We start from the raw sequence: 20879 nt of genomic DNA, 5'->3' as shown, positions 1-20879 counted from the left end.
GATAAGCAGACAGGTCAGTTCTGTGGAGAGGTGAGCAATAACGCAAACCTGTAATTGAATAATCATGATACAGCATTGCAACAACAGCTCCATGGAGACAAGCAGGCAGCAGACCGGAAAAGTGACATAGTGTATCTTTAAGGTAGAGACTTACTGATTACGTTTACCGTATTTTTCAGACAAAAAGGTGCACTGGATTATAAGGCGCAATATCAATAATATTGAATTCTCTCATCTATTTTCATACATAAGGTGCACCGGATTATAAGGCACTCAAACGGATGACACTTGAGACTGATCCTTAGCCCAGGCGTCCACGATCCATTGGCAGATCGTGGCGTAACTCTCCGGCCGTTACATCTGAATGTGTATTACTCTGTATTATACTTCGTAAAACAGTGCGGCGCTGGACACATTTTGAAAACTCATTGCAGGAGTGGGCGGGTGAGATGATAAATTGCACTCCCACAAACTAAATATGATTGTAAATTAAAGTATACAAATGATTCAGGTAAGTCTATCATACATTATTTGTAGTGACGGGCAAATGAGACGGAGCTCCGGAGCACGTCTCGTTCTTTCTGAAACAAATCACTCTGAAGCACTGCCTCGGAACTTGTCTCGCAGCAGCCGCTCACGTGACCAAAGTGTGGAAGTGTCGGTCCCTCCCCCTACTGCTTCACTCTGCGTGTCAATCGCTTCAGTGTATCGAAGCGTTTCATTGGCTCAGCGAATGTTCCACTCTGCGATTGGTTCAGAGTGCTTCAGTGTGTTCAGCGCACTTCCGTGGTTTGACAAACTGCTACAGTATAAAAGATGCACCAATATTTCTTAAAAATGTTGGGTCGTGAGGAGTATTGTGTGACGTTAGTGGTGATTTTGGTGACTTTTGGCGACTTTTGGCATTTGTTTCATTTTCAATGGCATCTACAAGTGGAAAAAAGCGATCCATGGTTTGGGATCACTTTGATCTAATTCCACCTAACAAGGTCACCTATTTTCTTATTTACAGCTGCTATTTATGTTGCTCTTTACATATTATTTTTAAATCATCATTATTATTGTTGTTGTTGTACGGTGTTGCTCTGTACACAAGTATTGTCTTACACTAACAATACTTCATCGATGCTGAGACACCTGCGTGCCAATGGTTAAATTTGTCCACTCGAGGTCAGTGTTTCTCCGAGGCCTCAGACACGTCGAACCATTTGAGACAATATTGCGACTGAGGTGTCAATGCTTCACAAGGCTCCATTCGCCCATTTGCAGGCAGAAACAAAGACTGAAAATGACAAATCTTTGCAGGTAAATAATTACAATTCTTTGTGGGTGCAGGCGGGAGCAGGACTGAAAATTCTGTCCCTCACAGACCTCAACTCTAATTCGTAGCTTACCAAAGTCGCACTAAAACATTTTGACAGATTTTTGAGCAACGTGTACCACATAAAATCAGTTCGAGGTCAGTAAGCACAACCAGAATTAACACATAAGGTGCACCGGATTATAAGGCGCACTGTCGATTTTAGGATTTTAAGTGCGTCTTATAGTCCAAAAAATACGGAATATAGCATCTTTTTCTTCCAGTCTACACTTTTTAGTAAAATAATTAATCAAACAAAAGGGGGCTTGGCATGGCACTGACCAAAGCTCTCAAAATTATTAGGATCATTTTTGCACAAGAACTACATAATGAGAAAGTAAACCACATAATTGTAAGTGAAAAGTCAGATTAAAGTGTCATCCCCAAATTCCCTCCATGCGTTCTGTCTGCTCATGTGCTCGTGTGGTGAATGTGATGTCTTTATGAATTTTAACACAAGAATCATGATTCCACTAATGCCCTCCGCACACAGGGGGCACCAGCAACCAGCCACTCTCATCACATGAGGTTAAACATCCAACACACAAGAGTAACAGCAACAGCGGACAGACACAGAGACACCAGCAGGACAGATTATGCATTTTAACACTTTATTGTTCATTTTTAGTATTTGTATTCATCTGAGAGGTGAAAATGTTACACGGTTTTTGCAGAAGGTAACTGAAGTCTCTACAGTATTTGTATTAACTCTGCTTCACAAAGGAATGACTCCAGGTCTAAAAGGCAGCGGCTCTCTTTGATATAGTCTGTATCCCCACAGTCTTTAAAAAGTATATTATGTTGGAAATTGCACAAAGGGAGTATTATTTTTCCTCTTTTTTCATTTTGTATTGAAAGTAGTCCTCATGTCAGCTCAAAGAAACTCTGGCTGTTTGGCTGTAGAGTTGGCAACACCGATAAAAGTTGAATATTTGGACATTTGTTTTTCAAAATAAAACCAAAAATAAGAAAACAAAAAAACAACTACTGAACCAGGACTGAACCAGGTCTAAACCAGGACTAAATCGGTCTCAGTCCTGGTCTCAGTCCTGATCTGGTCCCTGTCTCTCCTGGTCGGGTCCTGGTCTCAGTCCTGGTCTCAGACCTGGTCTGGTCCCGGTCTCAGTCCCGGTCTGGTCCCGGTCTCAGTTCTGGTCTCGTCTTGGTCTCAGTCCCGGTCTCAGTCCCGGTCTCAGTCCCAGTCTCAGTCCGAGTCTCAGTCTTGGTCTCAGTCCTGGTCTGGTCCTGGACTCAGTCCTGGTTTGGTCCTGGTCTCAGTCCCGGTCTCAGTCTTGGTCTGGTCCCTGTCTCAGTCCTGGTCTTGTCCTGGTCTCAGTTCTGGTCTGGTCTTGGTCTCAGTCACGGTCTCAGTCCGAGTCTCAGTCCTGGTCTCAGTCCTGGTCTGGTCCTGGTCACACACTTCTGGTCTGGTCTTGATCTCAGTCCCGGTCTCAGTCCCGGTCTCAGTCCCGGTCTCAGTCCGGTCTCGGTCCCGGTCTCAGTCCTGGTCTCGGTCCCGGTCTCAGTCCTGGTCTGGTCTTGGTCTCTGTCCCGGTCTTAATCCCGGTCTCAGTCCCGGTCTCAGGCCCAGTCTCAGTCTCAGTCCCGGTCTGGTCCTGGTCTCAGTCCTGGTCTCAGTCCCAGTCTGGGCCCAGTCTCAGTCCTGGTCTCAGTTCTGGTCTCAGTCCCAGTCTGGGCCCAGTCTCAGTCCTGGTCTCAGTTCTGGTCTCAGTCCCAGTCTCAGTCCTGGTCCTGGTCCCGGTCTGGTCCCAGTCTCTTCAGTTAAACACAAAATCGAAAACTGAAAAAACAAATCATTATCTGTTTTCTTTTTTTGGTTTTAGGAGACAAATAATGAAGAAAATAGTTATTTTTTTCTTTTTCTTATTTTTGTTTTTATTTTGAAAAACAAATGAACGAATCATACATGAAGACTTTTTAATCATTTATTCATTCATTTATTCATCAAGTTAACTAGACTACACTAGAACTACAGCCATACATGCTTGCATAAAGGAAGTTTGTCATTTGAAACTTTATTAAACGAGAAATTACTTGTATTTCGTGGCTTGCAGTTTTGTGTGTTTTTTTTTTTCTTTCCTACTACATTTCAGTGACGTTGAATTGAAGCATGTGTTGTCGGCCAAAGAGTATTATTTAACAGAAGCGTGCAGAGTGACTCCCCTCTAGCTTAACCCTGTGATTTATTTACTTGTGAACATGTAATTTAGAGTGTGAGCTGCTTAAAAGGCTACAAACCTGACCTTGAAATTTCCTGTAAAACTCCTGTAAGGCAGATTAAGCAGCTATTCTAACCCATCTCCATGTGAATATACGGTTATAGTGTAATTGAATGATCACACCCTCCTGGCTCTCCCACAATGTCACTGCACCAAGGACAATATAAGAGGAGCCACAAAGCACTGCAAAGCTACATCATGCTATAGAAGAAAATCAAATACAAAGTTACAATTGTGAACTTTTAGTACTGCCACAGAGGATGCAGTTTTATATTTTCATTTTGGATTATGGAAGTGATGTCAAAGGGTCCATATTTTGCCATTTTCTGATCTATGTCATAATGTTGTTTCCTCATTACAAACAGACCTGGAGTTGTGTGTAGAATTCCTCAGTCGTCCAGGTAGAATCTAGACAGGTTGGTGCCACCTAGTGCCTCCGCTCAATTAAATTTCTCTCCAGCGACTAGGTCAGGAATCGGAATACACTAGATGGTTTGCAAGAACCCCGGACGTGTGAGTCCGGGCACCAGCCAATTAGCCATACATTCTGTGTTGGCAATGATTCCCAAGATCGAGGATTTAAAGTAGAGATGAGCATGATTAGTCGACTAATCGATAATTGATCATTAAGAATTTTGTTACGTTCATTTCTAATCGACAAACTGAATGTAGGTTTCTGGGCGTAGATATAAGGCTGCGTCTGACACAAACACTGGAGTTGTGGCCTCAGTCCCACGTTTGGGCTCTGGCTCCTTGGAGACACTGTACCACTCAGTGAGTGCGTTTACATGCACATCTGTATCCAGGTTTTGTCATAGGGCATGTAGCCCGGTTACTGCAACATAAAGAGCTGCGCTGAACCTGCACACGTACGATCTTTGAAAATATCAGCGTCCCTCTGTCACAGAAAGAACATTCATATTCCACTGAGTCGTGTCCTTTAGTCCGACATAAGCTGAACCACATCAGTGCAAAAGAGCATGGCACTATAATGGTTATGGTTTATATGTTGTAAAGTTGAGTTTATTTATGCAGATTAGTAATAGTAATAATAATGATGATACTTATTATATAAAAACGTTAATGATTAATCGAAAATTCATCGTTAATTCTCCCGACGATTGATTAATAAAATTTCATCGAATGCCCATCCCTAATTTAAAGCCAGAACAAAGAGAATGTTTGGTGAATTTTATCAAGGGAAAAGAAGTTATTGTCCTTCTTCCTACAGGATTTGGGAAAAGCTTAATGCACAGTTAGCCCCGTTAGCGGCGCATTACATACGTCAGGACCAAATAGCAGCGGTTAAATAAAAAAGTACCCGCCTACCGTTGAGTTAATGAATCCTAATGCTGTGAGGTCAGACGGTTTCTACAAAGTGAAACCAGAGGATGAATCAGGCCAGGTAGAATCCATGCCAAAGGAGAAATTGAATTTGTCAACTGGAATAGTTTCAGAATAGTTCCTCCCTGCAGGCAGTGTCCACCAGAGTCTGACCAGAGCTGAAGAAGCAGATTGGATGAGCAGCAAAACATTTTTGATTTAACGTTTGTCCAGTTGGCAAATTGAATTTCTCCTTTGTCATACCTGGAATTGTGTTTTGTTTCATTCTCACATGTTTAACACACAAACCCTGCAGATTTAGGCTGAGTTCTTCTCTCAAATTGAAAATCACTCTCTTCCACCTAGTGATGTCATAATACAAGAAGTGCTCCACTGCGTTTTTAAACTCCATACACCTTCCCTAGAATTATTTGGATGATTTCAGACCTGGAAGAGCCACAAAGCACGGCAAAGCTACATCATGCTATAGAAGGAAATCAAATACAAAGTTACAATTGTGAACTTTTAGTACTGCCACAGAGAATGATGATTTATATTTTCATTTAGGGTTATGGAAGTGATGTCAAAGGGTTATAATGTTGTTTCCTCATAACAAACAGACCTAGAGTTGTGTGTGTAGAATCCCTCAGTCGTCCAGGTAGAATCCATGGAAAAGGAGAAATTCAATTCAAAAATACTTTCCGGTGTAGTTAGCTCCTCCCTGCTGGCAGATAGATATAAGGCAGTGTCCACCAGGGTCTGACCAGAACTGAAGAAGCAGCTTGGAGGAGCAGCAAAACGTTTTCGATCTAACATTTGTCCAGTTGAATTTCTCCTTTGCCATACCTGGGGTTGTGTTTTGTTTCATTCACACATGTTTAACACAAACTCTGCATATTTAGGCTGAATTCTTCTCTCAAAAAAACACTCTGTTCCACCTTGTCATAATACGAGACATGCTCCACTGTGTTATTAAACTCTATACACGTTCCCTAGAATCATCTGGATGATTTCAGACCTGGAATTGCCCATCTCTACTGAACAAATGGTAAGAGGGAGCTTGAAAACTGCCGCTTAAAAGCTCACAAGGATCCATTTTGCATAATATAGGGCCTTTAATGATCACAGCCCTGCTGGGCAAGCCCACAATGTCACTGCACCAAGGACAATATAAGAGGAAGCAGAAAGTAGCAGGATGGTATGGAAGACAGAAAGGAAGAATCAAATTAAATCTATATCTAATTATGAACTTTAAGTAATGCCAATTCAATGATTTTATCTTGTTTAATATTAATGCATTGGATTTCTATAGAGCCTTTCAAGACTCACAAAGCCCTTTACACTGCAGAATGTACTCACTCCACACTGCAGGATTCATTCACTCCACGCTCAGACCCTGTTTACACTGAAACGAATCCACATATCACTGTATCACCATATTGGAAACGATCTGCGTCCACACACGGCGTTTCTGTGTCTGCAATCCTTCCCTATCCACACATCTTTGAGCATTATTTGTTTACGTTTTACAGAAACGAAACTTAAAACCGAATGGCTAATTTGCATAAACTGCTCACTATTGTGCGCTGATGCAGTTCAGCTTCTGTCAGACTAAAGGACACGACTCAGTGGAATATGAGTGTTCTTTCTGTGACAGAGGGGTGTTCTGCTGATGGTGAGTCTGTTCTGTGCTTCTATCGTGTTGGAGATGATTCATGTTAAACATTTCAGAGATTATACGTCTGCAGGCCGTACACACAGACACACGTTTATATGAATGGACATATATTCTAGCCTTTTCTCCTGGCGGTGAATTAACTATTTCGCGGCGCAAAGACCTACATCAGTGTATCAGAGTTTTCAGGCATCCACACAGTACCGGATCAGATCTGTACTCAGATGAATTCATGGGAGCTGGCAGCACCAGATCGTTCCGTCTCTGGGGCCGTTTTCAATCGGATTAGTGTGAACGAACACTGCATCCACAACTAAAACGATTCGAATATGAACTAGTGTGGACGGGGCCTCAGTAGTGGTAAGGTTCTATTGTAGTCACAGCTGCCCTGAGACAAACTGACAGAAGTGAGGCTGCCAATCTGCACCATCAACCCCTCCAACCACCAACACTCACACACACACCAGTTTCTTACTAGGCAAGGTGGGTGAAGTGTCATGCCTAAGGACATAACAACAAAACTCGGAGTGGGAATCAATCTTCCGACCTTCAAGGTTAGGACCACTGCTCTAACCACTGAGCCCCTGTTGTCCACGTTTGCAGTTTAATATCTTGTTTGCACTTTTATATTTTAATTTAAGATGATGGAATTATGTTACAATGACCTTAACTTAATAAAATGACAAGTGCGGCGGAGTATAAGTCTCACACTAATCATGAAATATGTGGTCGTTATGAAAATTAAGTCGTAACATTTCAACATTAAAGTCATTTCTTTTACGAGAGTGAAGTCGTAGTCAAAATAAAAATGTAATTCTAGCAAGATTTAGAGACCAGCATCAGTGTCAGAAGAGCAATTCACCTCAGACGGAGAGCAAAAGAATGAGGCTTATGTGACTTAAAGCTCAAATCAAATACAAAACAAGTCTGTAACAAGGAGGTAAAATGATTATCTGCAAACTGTCCACATTTAGAACAGTGCAGAAGCTAGGATGAGAGCAGTGTTGGGGAGTAACAGATTACATGTACCGGCGTTACGTAATCAGAGTACAAATTATGAGTAACTGTATTCAGTTAGAGTTACTCTTTCATTGAGGGGTAATTGGATTACAGTTACTTTATTGAAATAAATTGATTACATGGCGGTATGTTCCTGTTTTCACATTTTGGGCTAAACCAGGACTAAATCAGGACTAAAGTCTAAACCAGGACTAAACCAGGTCTAAACCAGGACTAAAAGCAGGACTACACCAGGACTAAACCAGGTCTAAACCAGGACAAAACCAGGACTAAACCAGGAATAAATCAGGACTAAACCAGGATTAAAACCAGGAATAAAACAGGTCTAAACCAGGTCTAAACCAGGACTAAACTAGGACTAAACCAGGTCTAAACAGTATGAGACCTAACAGTAGGTGGACATACTCATATAAATTTCTAATTTCTCATATAAAAATCATTTCTCTATCAATAATATTTTTAATCTGGTTAAGTAAAGACTGGACTTTTTATTTTCTTTTAACAGACAAAACATCTTATGTTAAGATTCTGGTCTTTGCTTCTCTACAGTAAACAAAAGTCTGTTCATGGAGACTTGGGCTCAACAGACAATTTGAAGAGAACAAACATGAATTTTCAGGATGTGGTTGGTACATTCATGTAGTTTTAAAAAGCATGACAATATCAAGTAATCCAAAGTATTCAGATTACATTACTCACTTTAAATCATTTAATGGATTATGTTACAAACTACATTTTGGGGTATGTAATCTGTAATCTGTAGGAGAATACGTTTTAAAAGTCACCTTCCCAACACTGGATGAGAGAAGTATGGGTGAAGCCTGTTGTAGTCTTTTAACTTTATTTTTGTAACACCATTATATTTTATTTTGTTTTTGGTGTGTGGTGGAGACAAGGCCCAAACACAGGAAAATATATGAGTTTTGACAATAGCTGGGTTCATGTAGCCAAGGCCTTATACTGTGCCATAGACAAAACTGTCAAAACACACACTATATTATATAGTGTAAAAGAAAATTGAATTCTGTCAGTGGACTAAAGTTTGGAGAGAGAGTGCTTTTTTTTTTTTGGAATACTCTTGTCCAGCTGACAGGATTTCATTTTCTTTTGGGGTGGAACTGGAGAAATATTATAAATGGAGTCAATACGATTAACTGAGATTCAGGAGATGGACCACGCCTCAAGCTCCTCTCCAGTCAGCCACAGTTCATCTCAACCACGCCTTCAATTACCCAGAAGCCCTATTATAGAGCCTATTCCGACAACACTGTCTGTGTCAGCTCTCTGTGTCTTTCGCCCATCCTTCAGTCTGAAAACATCATCTTCAAGGAGGGGGGTTCTGATTCAGATGGGTGACCATTTTGGATTGGAGATTGTACCCCCATCCTGAGTCTCCCCCCATTATCACATCTTTCCGCATCAATAAACATCTTTACCGTATTCCATTGTTGTGGTGGTCCTTGCTAGTGAATCAGCATATTTCTATTCTATGTTTTCTACTTTATATCAGACTCAGGTCAGTTAAAGGTCCTATATTGCGCAAAATGCACTCTTGTGAGCCTTAAGTCATGTTATAATGCTGTTACCTCCTCAAAAACAGATCTGGAGTTTTGTTTTGCTTCATTCACACATGTTTGATTAACCTATTATTATTAGTCTCTTTACATCTCCAAAGCTCAAAATGCTCTGTTCCACCTTGTGATGTCACTGAAGTGGCTGTTTTCAAGTTAACAGCTCTTTTTATCTTTAGTCCAGAGATTGGAAATTCCCAGGACTAAAATCATCCAAATGATTCTTGTGAAGGTGTATGGAGTTTAAAAACACAGTGGAGCAATTCTTGTATTACCACATGACATTACAGAGTGTTTTCTATTTGAGAGAACTCAGCCTGAATATGCATGTGTAAATGAAACAAAACACAACTCCAGGTCTGTTTGTGATGAGGAAACATTATAACATAGATCACAGAAAAGCGTTTTTAAGCTACCTTATCTGCTATTGCATAAAAAAAGATTGTCAGTTTCTATTTTTGGATTTTATTCTGAATACAAAAATTGATATTTTGCTCTTATATGTTCATTCTCTCTGACATTTTGATTTAATGATGTCAAAAAAGGTCTTTTGAGCTTTAGAGGTCAGTGTTTAATCCAAATAATAATGATTATTAAAATACAATTATGATTATTTGATAAGTCATAATTATTCCATTGCAGCCCTATTCCAGGAAGAAAATCCATCAGTATTATGTTGATGACATGGGTCCATTTAGGTTAAGGTCAGGGTTAGGTTAAGGTTAAATAATAAGTGACTATGGCTGAGGTTAAGATCAGTCTCCAGAAAATGAAATGTGTTTAAAACAAACAATAAAAACAGGGGATGTCAGAGCTTGCTCATATCATAAATGACAACCCCACAGCAGCCTGCAGTCAAATCTATGGACCAGAGTCACTCAAAGAGACAGTTCATTCCACCCCCATAGCCTCCACCCCAATCTCCACAACCCCCATCCTCCACAGCCCCGCAGCCCCACAGACCCACCACCATCGGCACCATCGGCACGACCATCTTGTCTTTATGAGCTTATGTGGCAAAACCCACCCTCTGCTGCCCAGACATAACACACAGTGGCACACCCCGTGCCCACAGCCGCCACTGGACAAGTTACAGGTTAGATCTGTGGAGAGGTGAACCTGCTCACAGTAAGAATACATGTTTTTCATAGTATTTAAAAAAAAAAAAAAAAAAAAAAAAGTACTTGAATGGGGAATTTAGATTTTCAGGCATTGCAATTGTGATACTTTTTGCAAGTTATATTTTTTTGATAATTGGATTCTGTTCAAAGTTCATGTCCAGAAGAACTGATCTAAACTACAGGGTTACAGGCGTGGTTTAAATCCTAGCCTATAGCGTTGTAGTGGTGAACTACTTCTCGGCGCATAGACCTCGACGAAGATCTATAAATCAAAAACGACGGGGACAAGGTGACTGCGGCAGTGTGCGCTGAGTCGACGCAGAACTATACTTCGCTCTTTAGTAGTTTAAAGACAGGATATTTTGTTGTTTGTGGAGATAATTATGGTAGGTATGGTATGGAAAAAAATTTTGTGATTTTCTAACTGTGTCTAATCAAATTGTGATTTCAGTTTAATTGGGATTAATCTTGCAGTCCTAATTTAAGGTGCTCATCTGCTGGTAATGCCATACTGTGTAACTTTCCAGGTAAAGCAATAACATCTCCCAGGAAACTAGAAGTTGAAGGCCGTTCCCCAGGAGAAAAGATACTCTGTGGAGCTTTAAAAGTACATGAAATAAACAAATGTTATCTGACACAATATTTTCACATTTAAAGGAATGAAATTTAAGTGTGTAGATTTAGATTTTAAATACTATAAGCATAACTGTGTGCAGATAAGAGGTAACCATGTTCAAATCAAATATAGCTTTACTGATAACTATTACAAATTACAATTACTACTAATTAAAAATATTGGGCATGATGGAATAGATGGTGATGTTATAATTTAGTAATTTGGTTCTCAGTCCAATCTGAAAGCAGAATGAGCCTCACATGAGTCTCTGATTTGTGTTGCCAGTTTCAATGCTGAAATCCAGTGTGTTTAAACCTAAAATACCTCTCTCTGATCTGAATGGTCTCTACCTAAAGCCCAGCATCTGCAGCAAGTCATGACTCAGTGCCTCTGCTGCTGTGTCTGCTCTTCATATGAGAATAAGAGAAAAACGTCTATGTATTCTCGATCTGCAGCTTAACAGTCCAATATTATGGAAATGGACATTTGTGACCCATATTAGAATGTTGTTACCTCTTCAAAAACAGACCTGGAGTTGTGTTTTGTTTTATTCACACATGTTTGAAAGCTCATCTCCAAAGCTCAGAATGCTTTGTTCTACCTTGTGATGTCATGTAGTAGAGGTTTTCAAGTTAACAGCTTTTTTTTTTTATTCAGTCAAGATTGGCAATTCCAGCACTGAAATATTATCCAGATGATTCTAGTGAAGGTGTGTGGAGTTTAAAAACACAGTGGAGCAAAGTGGAATAGAGTGAGAGAAGAACTCGGCCTAAACATGCACGATTTGTGTGTCAAACATGTGTGAATGAAACAAAACACAACTCCATGTTTATGATGAGGAAACAACATTATAACATCAGAAAAAGCGTAATATGGACCCTTTAAGAAACAACTCAACCCAGCTTCAGTTGTGATTAGGGATGTAACAATAACCAAAATATCGTGATATCGTATCAGCAATAACATCACAATATACTGAATCATAAGTCTCTTTACTTAAATGAATAATTATGGTGCAGCATTAGCTAAAAAGCAAAAAGAACTGCATAGACCATGATCCTTTGCTTTGTTTCAGTCCAGACTTCATGAAGAAATAACTGTTTTAAGCACTTTTAAATGTTAGTGATTTGGATTATGACAAAACCATAATCCAAATTGTTCTGCAGTATAGGGCGCTCTGGATTATAAGGCGTCATTGAATGGTCTATTGTCAAACTTTTATCGCATATAAACCGCACCAGATTATAAGACGCATTAAACGAAATACAACAGTTAGATAAGTCAGTCAAACTTTATTTAATTCGTTCACAGCAACTCTCAACTTTGTTCAATTATAACGCGTAAAAAATCACTGTCTGAGACACTAAATTGTTAGTATATTCACAATAACTCATAATTGTTCAAACAGTTGGTTGATTACGGCGTCCAGCACGCCCACATCCCTCTCGTCATTATCCAAGTCAGTGTGGTTACTGTTCCCTGGCAGTTCAGTGATGATTCTGGTCTTGGTGAAAGCTCGGACCACAGTTGATACTGATCCTTAGCCCGGCCGTCCACGATCCATTGGCAGATTGTGGTGTAAGTGGCTCTGTGCTGTCTTCCTGTCTTGGTGAATGTGTGTTCTCCTTCTCTCATCCACTACTCCCACGCAGCTCGCACTTTCACTTTATAAACACCTTGATTTTAAAGTCAGCGTTGTAAGCGTGTCATTTTGATATTAAAAGGAATCACAGTATGTATTACTCTCTACGGGAGCCATAATGCTGCAAGTGGTGCGGCTTTGTACTTTACTAAAGTCATACTAAGACACCCCAATAAATTCATATATAAGGTGTTCTGGATTATAAGGCGCACAGTTGTTTTTTGATGAAATTAGAGGCTTTTAAGTGCGCCCTATAGTGCGAAAAATACGGTATTTTAAAAGGAAAAAGTATTATTCCATTTTTTTAGTCTCCAAAGAATATCGTACCATGAGATACAATATCATAAAATATTGTACAGAGAGATTTAGATATTGTTACATCCCTAGTTGTGATTGTACTTCCTTTTTTTCTTCTTTTTTTTTACTGTAAGAGCGCACACTACATTTCCTTAAAAAAATAAAATAAAAAATGCCATTATTCTTTCCTCCCCCAACCTCCACCGCAAGCATCATGTGTTTGTGTGGCACGACCCATCCCCAGCCGCCCACGCGTAACACAGAGTGGCATGTCCCGTGCCCACAGACCCACTGGCACCGAGACACACGCTCAAGCGCACTGTCTGATCCACACGAGAGCTGACAGGACGAAAGGACCAAGATCAGTGTGACAAGAACAGCAAAAATATAAGGAAATATTACAGTAACAAGGAGCGAAATGTGTAGGATTTGAGCGATCGCTGACGGGGCTCAAAGCGAAGAGTCCACGAGGCATTTTGGAAGAGAGGAAGGGTTAGGTGAGTGTAGTTGACGTTTCAGGAGTTACGATGTTTTTGCTGTATTCCGCATTTTTGTAATCTATAGAATAATGTTTATAGTAACCTCTTTTGACATTTGTTTTTTCACTTTTTCACTCTTTTTAAAGCTTGAAGTAAAGCCTAGAACTGTACAATAACTCAGCCTTATGTAACAGATAATACTCCCTACAACTGTACAACAACTCACCTTTATATAACAGATAATACTCCCTACAACTGTACAGCAACTCACCTTTATATAACAGATAATACTCCCTACAACTGTACAGCAACTCACCTTTATGTAACAGATAATACTCCCTACAACTGTTCAACAACTCACCCTTATGTAACAGATATACTCCCTACAACTGTACAACAACTCACCTTTATATAACAGATAATACTCCCTACAACTGTACAACAACTCAGCTTTATGTAACATCAGGGATTAGTACGAGTCAGTAAAGTAAGAATGCATGTTTTTCAGGGTATTTTTAAGCGATAAAAACATGTATATTTCAATACTTTCAAGATGCTATTATGGTAAGTTCAATGTCATATTGTGAAACATTCTACACAAAGCGTAGCATCTCTATAACAATGGGCCCAACACCAGGAAAGTTACACAGTGCACCTTCAAAAGCACATGACATAAAAAAAATTATATTACCTGATACAAAAAGGTCACATTCACAAAACTGGCATTTTGAACAATTACATTTTTCTGGTGAAGGATCCATAATTTTTAGATGTCTCTATGATGATGTTGCGTTGCTTGAAATGTTCCACGGTATGTAATAAAAACTCTGTAAGGCCGCCACACACTACAGCAATATTTGCCCAATTTTGGCAGCGATTTGCTTCTCCCTGAGTTTGGGAAGGCGTGGCCCAACTCTGTGTCTTCATATGAGATTTTGAAGCCTCGTGTGGTGTCAATGTGACTCTGAGCTGCTCTGTCATATGGTCATATGGAGGAGCGAGATTCAAACTCAGGAAATAGTGAAAATAATGAGGTGACTTAAGTACTCACCTCTGGTAAAGTTGGAATGTTAAACTGCGGCATTTTCATTTATATTATCCATAGAATTTGTCCTCCGCAAATAATGACACACAGTCCACAAAACAGCGCTGTTAATCCAGTTTGAAGAGTTGTTTAAAAGAAAAGACGAGAGTATTCAACATGTGTCTGTTTACATCCACACAGTTTACATCCGGTGCACTTTACCAACAGCCTTTTGTGCATTAAACATCATGTATCTGAAGTATTGCACCACATTTCACAAATAATAATAACACAGTTTTGTTTTGCAACTCGACTAAAAGTGCAATGCTCAGTTCTTTTAAACACTTAACAGTCTCAAAGCGAGTGGTTAGGGCAGACACCAGGTGCACTCACAATTTTACAGCCTGTGGTCCGCAAACATATCCCACAGCAGTCTTTGTGATACAAGATTTAAAATTTCATAAGATTCTCATTGTGTCTGTGGTGTAAATCTTTTGTTGCACATTTAAAAATCATTTAAGACTGAAAAATCCTGTAGTGTGTGGCGGCCTTAAATGTGTGCATTTATAAATTTTTTGTTCATTTTGTATAGTTCATGCATTGTAACTGTTAGCAGAATCACCTCTCCACAGATCTGACCTGTAACTTGCTTGTCTTCATGAAGAACGATAAGTTAAATGCCACAGTGCAGCAAAATCAAAAACGTACTGTAGTTTAGGGAGAAGCAGGTGGCGGACCCTTCAACAGAAAAGTAACACTGTAAACAGAGAAATTGAGCCAACAAGACGACGCCAAAAGCACAGCTCTATCAAATCAATGCATTTTAGAAGAGGAGAAAATCTGCTTCACCAGTGCCAATGCAACAGATGCACAGGCAGCAACAGATGTGCTAACGTCCCTCACTCACACACACACACACACGCACACACACACCATACACACTCACACACACACCATACACACACAGTGACCCACAGCACTCTCATCAATGCACATAACCATGGACCAGTCTGAGCCAGAAAAAGACGGAACTCATTAAAGATGGGATATTATGTAATTTTGTGTTTTCTTTTTTAGCTTTCTACCATGTTATAACATTGTCCCCTTATCAAAATGTGTCTAAAGTGGTTTTAGATGTTATCCATGCATGTTTCAGTAATCTAGCGATCTCTTCCAGGCCTGGTTCAAACACTCCTCACGACTAATTTAGTTCAATTCACAATTCTCCATGAATACACAAAAGCATGATACTACAAACCTGATGCAATGTGCGGTTATTTCATTATTGCGTTGTGATAGTGCTCAGAAGGGGGAGTGACTTAGCACAGAGAGGAAAGAAAAGGGAGACTCAGAGCATTGAAAACGAAAGTGAAACTCATAAAACATGTTAATAGCCAAACGTTTTCAGTGAATGTTAGACTTTCAAAGCAATAAAAGGTAACATGGTGATCTAAATATGTTTTATGTTAACAGTTAATACACCATAAATGTAAAATACCCACTTTTTAAAGGTGCACTGTGTAACTTTTCTGGAGGAGGGAACGCTTTTCTTCATGGTGATGTTATCGCTTTGTCTGGAATGTTTCACAGTATGGTATTTAACCTTTCCATTTTCAGCAATTTTGAGCTATAAAACCACCTTTAATTGAATAAATGTAAGATAGAGCTGTTTAATGTCATACTGCGGAACATTCCAGGCAGAGCAATGACATATCCATAGAAACAAGTAGGCGATGGATCCCCAACCAAAAAGTTACAGAGTACACTTTTGAGAATTTCCTGTGTCTATAAATCAAACATGTTTTCTAAGTGCAGTGTTGGTCTCTATGGATACTGAGAGGCAGCATCTGGGTAAGTTTGTTTCATACACCTTTAGCTCCCTGCTGCTCTGGGTCAGAAAACTCATTAAGTTTGTATTAATCACTTCAGAAGCTCAGACCAAAGGCTAATATCTGTGGAACTAATGTAATGAAGAAGGAAACAAGCAGCTGTCTTAAGCACGGATGCCACAATGTCAAATGTGAGTGCGACAAAAGTTATCCTAATTATCACAATTCACAAGGTAACTGAGAAAATCGCACAGAAACTTATATTCCGTTAAAGGTGCATTGCGCAAATTTTCTGGTGGAGGGTCCGTCACCTGCTTGTCTCAAGGGAAATGTTATTGTTTTGTCTACACCAATTTACCTTTGTGTAACAGATAATACTCCCTACAACTGTACAACAACTCACCCTTATGTAACAGATAATACTCCCTACAACTGTACAGCTCACCCTTGTGTAACAGATAATACTCCCTACAACTGGTGGAGGGTCTGTCACTTGCTTGTCTTGTCATGAAAATGTTGTTTTGTCTAGAATGTTCCATGGTAGAGATTAAACTTATCTATCTCAAGGGAGACAACAATAGGCTACTTGACAGGTCAGATCTGTGGAGAGCTGCCCCTATTCACAGAGGGAATTATTGTATTTTTGAGCAATAGAAACACGCGTAATGAATAAGTGCTAGATAGATGTGTTTAGTCATACCCTGGAACATTCCAGGTGACCCAATAAGATCTTCACGGATACAAGTACTTGACGGACCCTCCACCAGAAAGGTTGTGTAATGCCAATGCAATATAATTTTTTTCTTCTGCATTTACTTCCTCAATACAGGCTAGCACCTCCCATCTGTGTGATGTCTGTAATGTGCCAAACAGGACCAACCAGAGCGAGAGCTGCTAGAGCAGAGCTAGGCTAAGTCTTACAAGGCTAACTTTTAGACACTTTGAGGATTTAAAAAGTTTATGTTGTAAAAATAGAAAAAAAATCCCTACAACCTTTGTGACAGTTGTCGATGTCCTGTCAGAACACATGCAGTTTGAATTCCCAAAAAATGCATTGTGCTCTATGGGAGAATTCTTTCTGGGCCCAAACTCCCGGGAGCTGCAGTACGTGGAGCGGCCACTAGTTGGTCTGGAGCCGGGACAGAAGTGGAATGTCTTAAATAGTTTTTATTATAGACCCATGGTTTTTCATTGTGTAATGTTTTAATATATAAATAAGCCATGTAAAAATTGCCAAAACTGCCAAAAATGTTCTGTTTTTTTGGAGTTAAATTATAATAAATTTGACTTTGGATTATTATTCTGTATGTTACGTCAAAATCTTGTTAAGTACAATAGTATACAGTTTGGTGTGCTACTTTAAGGGCTGATCCTTATGTCTCTAAAGAAGAAATGCATTTTGAGAAGACAGTCTTTAAAGTGACAATGTTGAGAGATAATACTGACCAAAAAAATGAAAAGAACAATGAGTTTTACCAGCAGTGTCTCCTCTTAAAACTCAGAGTATATTTGTAATTTAATTTCTGCTACTCATATACATTTTTCTCACAAACTGCTGTAAAACTATGATCAATATTTACCACAGATACAACCCCACCAAACCAAGTCAGAATTAGAAAGTACGTTTATGATGAAAATAATAATAAACCATCCTATTTTTTCTTTCCACCTTTTCAACTTTTTTCCAGACACTTAACTGATATGAAACCATACTAAATATTTACCGCAGATACAACCCCAGCAAACCAAGTCAGAATTCGAAAAAAAAAAAACAGGTCATATGCACTGATAATAAAAAAGCAGAGCATTTCTTACCGGCTTGGCGTTGCTCGTGCCCGTGCCCGCTCAGGAGGAAGATGAAGTCGTGGCAGGTGTCAGACTGGAGCAGGGAGCTGTTGTGGAGACACAGGTCCACGATGAGAGTCAGTGCCCTCTGACAAACCATGTGATAGTCTCCTGATTCTGAAGACATGCTCCTCCACGCATCCCGGGCATCCAGCGCTCAGCCAATCTGCCCACTAGTACTTAATACTACTACTGCTGCGACTGCTGCTGCTGCTGTGTACGAGCATCGAGGGAAAGTACTATTACTGCTACAGGTTATTCTACTACTACAACTGCATCCATGGACAAGACAGGCTCCTATTACTTTTACTTATGCTGCTGCTAAAAGAGCTACAATCATCTAAACAGTTTTTACTACTTCTGCTACTACTACTACTACTACTACTATATTACTTCTACTTCAGTCTGGTACTGCTCTTGCAATTAGAATATTCAGTAATAGTTATACAAATTCACAACTATTACTATTACTACTGCTACCTGTACTACTGCATCCACATACAGTAATCCAAATATTACTACTCTTACAAGTAATAGTACTACAAAACTACTGCCATCACTACTACTACTACTACTGCAGCAACTGGTGGTGTAATCCTTCAGGCATCCAGGAAATATCCAAAGAAATCCATTCAAAAAGATTACAACTACTGCTACTTCTACTGCAATAAAAAGTACTACTAATGTTACTACTAACTAGTAACTACTACGAGTACTACTACTATTACTGCTGCTACTGCTTCAACTGGTGGTGTAATCCTTCAGGCATCCATGAAATATTAAAAAAAATTAATCCATCAAGAAAAATTCCTGCTATTACTATTACTACTACTGCTACTTCTTCTACTACAACTAGTACTTATACTACAGCTGCTACTGCGAGACCCAGCGTACTGCCTGCTCCCTCTGCTCCCACTGCACATCTTCGCACAGCGGCGCCGCGCTCTGCCTCCTCTCCTCCGTCTGGTGAATATCTTTCTTTCTTCTCTTCTTTTCAGAATCGGGGAGGTAGTGCCCGCCGTACGTGTGCGCTGGGGTTTTCTCCGCGCCCGGTCAAGTGTGCAGGCACGAGGATGGCAGAGGAAATCAGAGCGTTGGGTAGAGAAAAATGAAAATAAAAAAATCAAAGTTGTAGAGGTTGGCAGAGCGCGGAGGGGGGAGCGCGCGCGCGGTTGTGCGTGCATGTGTCTCTGTGTGTGTCTCCGAGACGCACTTTTGTCCCCGGGCGATTTCTCTACAGTTATTGCATCATGTTTATGTTAAAGAGGGACGCTGTGAAAAAAAAAAAAAGAAAAATGTAATTAATTACATGAACTGTCTTATTTGTAGTTTTTATAAATCAATTTTTATTTTCTGATCTGTTATAATTTGATTTCCTCATCACAAACAGACCTGGAGTTGTGTTTTGTTTCATTCATACATTAATTTAACACACAAATCCTGCGCATTTAGACTCTTCTTCTCTCTTCCACCTTGTGATGTCATCTGGTAATACGTGAAGGGCTCCACTGGGTTTTTAAACTCCATACACCTTCACTAGAATCATTTGGATAATTTTAGCCCTGGAATTGCCAATCTCTACTGAACTAAAGGTAAAAGGTAGCTCTTAAACTAAAATATCAGACTTTTTTTTGTACTAACAATAACTTTTAAAACTATATTAATTGCAAATTGAAATTTTAGCATTAGCAATATTAGCAGAGCATAGACAAAACGAGGATCCAATTAAATTGATGTAGTGCCCCAGAGAGTGTACCTACAATAACAGTTAATAAAACAGTGTTTGAGAGGGAATTGAGCTTTTTCACAATGTCAACAAGTGCCTCGCTGTAGGTTTGCAGAACTTCCAGTTAATGTTTTTCTATGGCAAAATGTGTGTGTAAATGTCTGGCGTATTCTCCAGCAGCTTCATAAATCTGCCCCATCACCAAATCTTTAACCAATAAGGTCCACAAAGGAAAACATTCTTCCATGAAAAATTTATTCACAACTATCAAGGTAAGAAAGCTTAAAGGTGAACAACAACTGGCTTTAGAGAACTACTGAGCAAAACTAACATTATGGTCATGAATAAAACATAAGTAACTTAACTCAGACTGATTCTAGAATTAAAATTTAAAATTGATAGAGAGATTAGTGCAGTTTGAATGCTACAGATGTTCACAGATGTCAAGCATTCAAACTGCACAGATCTATCTATGCATGATCATATCTACATCATGAAATCAATTTTTATTAATTTTCATTCTAGAATCAGTCTGAGTGAACAAGTTACCTCTGTTTTATTCGTGACCATAACATTAGTTTTGTTCAATAATGCTAGTTGGTGTTTGCCTTTAAGCTTTAAGCATCTGACTTACCTTGATAGTTAATAAATAAATAAATTCTTCATGTTAGAATGTTTATCCTTTGTGGAGCTTATTGGTTGAAGATTTGGTGATGGGGCAGATTTGTGAAGCTGCTGGAGAATACGTAACCGTGCAGCATGGGATTTCCGGCCGTTGTGAAAAAGCTCTATTCCGGCTTTTCTTGACATTAGCGCCGTGCACATATTAGCAATATTAGCATAACATTAGCGTAGCATTAGCATAAAAGCACATGTACTGTATAAGCGCAGAGGCTCAGTGTGCAGGAGCACGTTTATAGAAGTGGGTGAACAGGATCAATTAAATTTTGGACCCTCTGTGAATTTGAGTTTGACACCCCAGATTTAAGAACTGGAACTAAGGCGTGGACCAAACTAAATATTTATTGACCAATTTCAACAACATCTGCAAGTTTTCTCTTCTTTCGAGATATGTAATGTTAAACCTTTTCTTACTAAAATAAATGTTTAA

The 20879-nt window shown here is 39.5% G+C and overlaps 1 protein-coding gene across 2 annotated transcripts in view; it reads right to left on the bottom strand.

Annotated features, from left to right (window-relative positions):
- The window catches only part of syt6a (synaptotagmin VIa), a 328387-nt gene extending 310218 nt beyond the window's left edge, over positions 1–18169 (bottom strand). For both annotated transcript variants that reach the window (XM_055166189.1, XM_055166191.1), the window contains exon 1: positions 18013–18169. In XM_055166189.1, the coding sequence (XP_055022164.1) occupies positions 18013–18169 (157 nt within the window). The remainder of the gene's footprint in view (positions 1–18012) is intronic.
- Between the last annotated feature and the right edge of the window lie 2710 nt (positions 18170–20879).

The sequence above is a fragment of the Boleophthalmus pectinirostris genome, unplaced genomic scaffold, assembly GCF_026225935.1.
Source record: "Boleophthalmus pectinirostris isolate CB_2022bp ecotype Guang Dong unplaced genomic scaffold, ASM2622593v1 HiC_scaffold_8, whole genome shotgun sequence".
NCBI lineage: Eukaryota > Metazoa > Chordata > Actinopteri > Gobiiformes > Gobiidae > Boleophthalmus > Boleophthalmus pectinirostris.
Note: the sequence above shows the minus strand (reverse complement) of the source record. Positions and strands in the feature narration are given on the sequence as shown.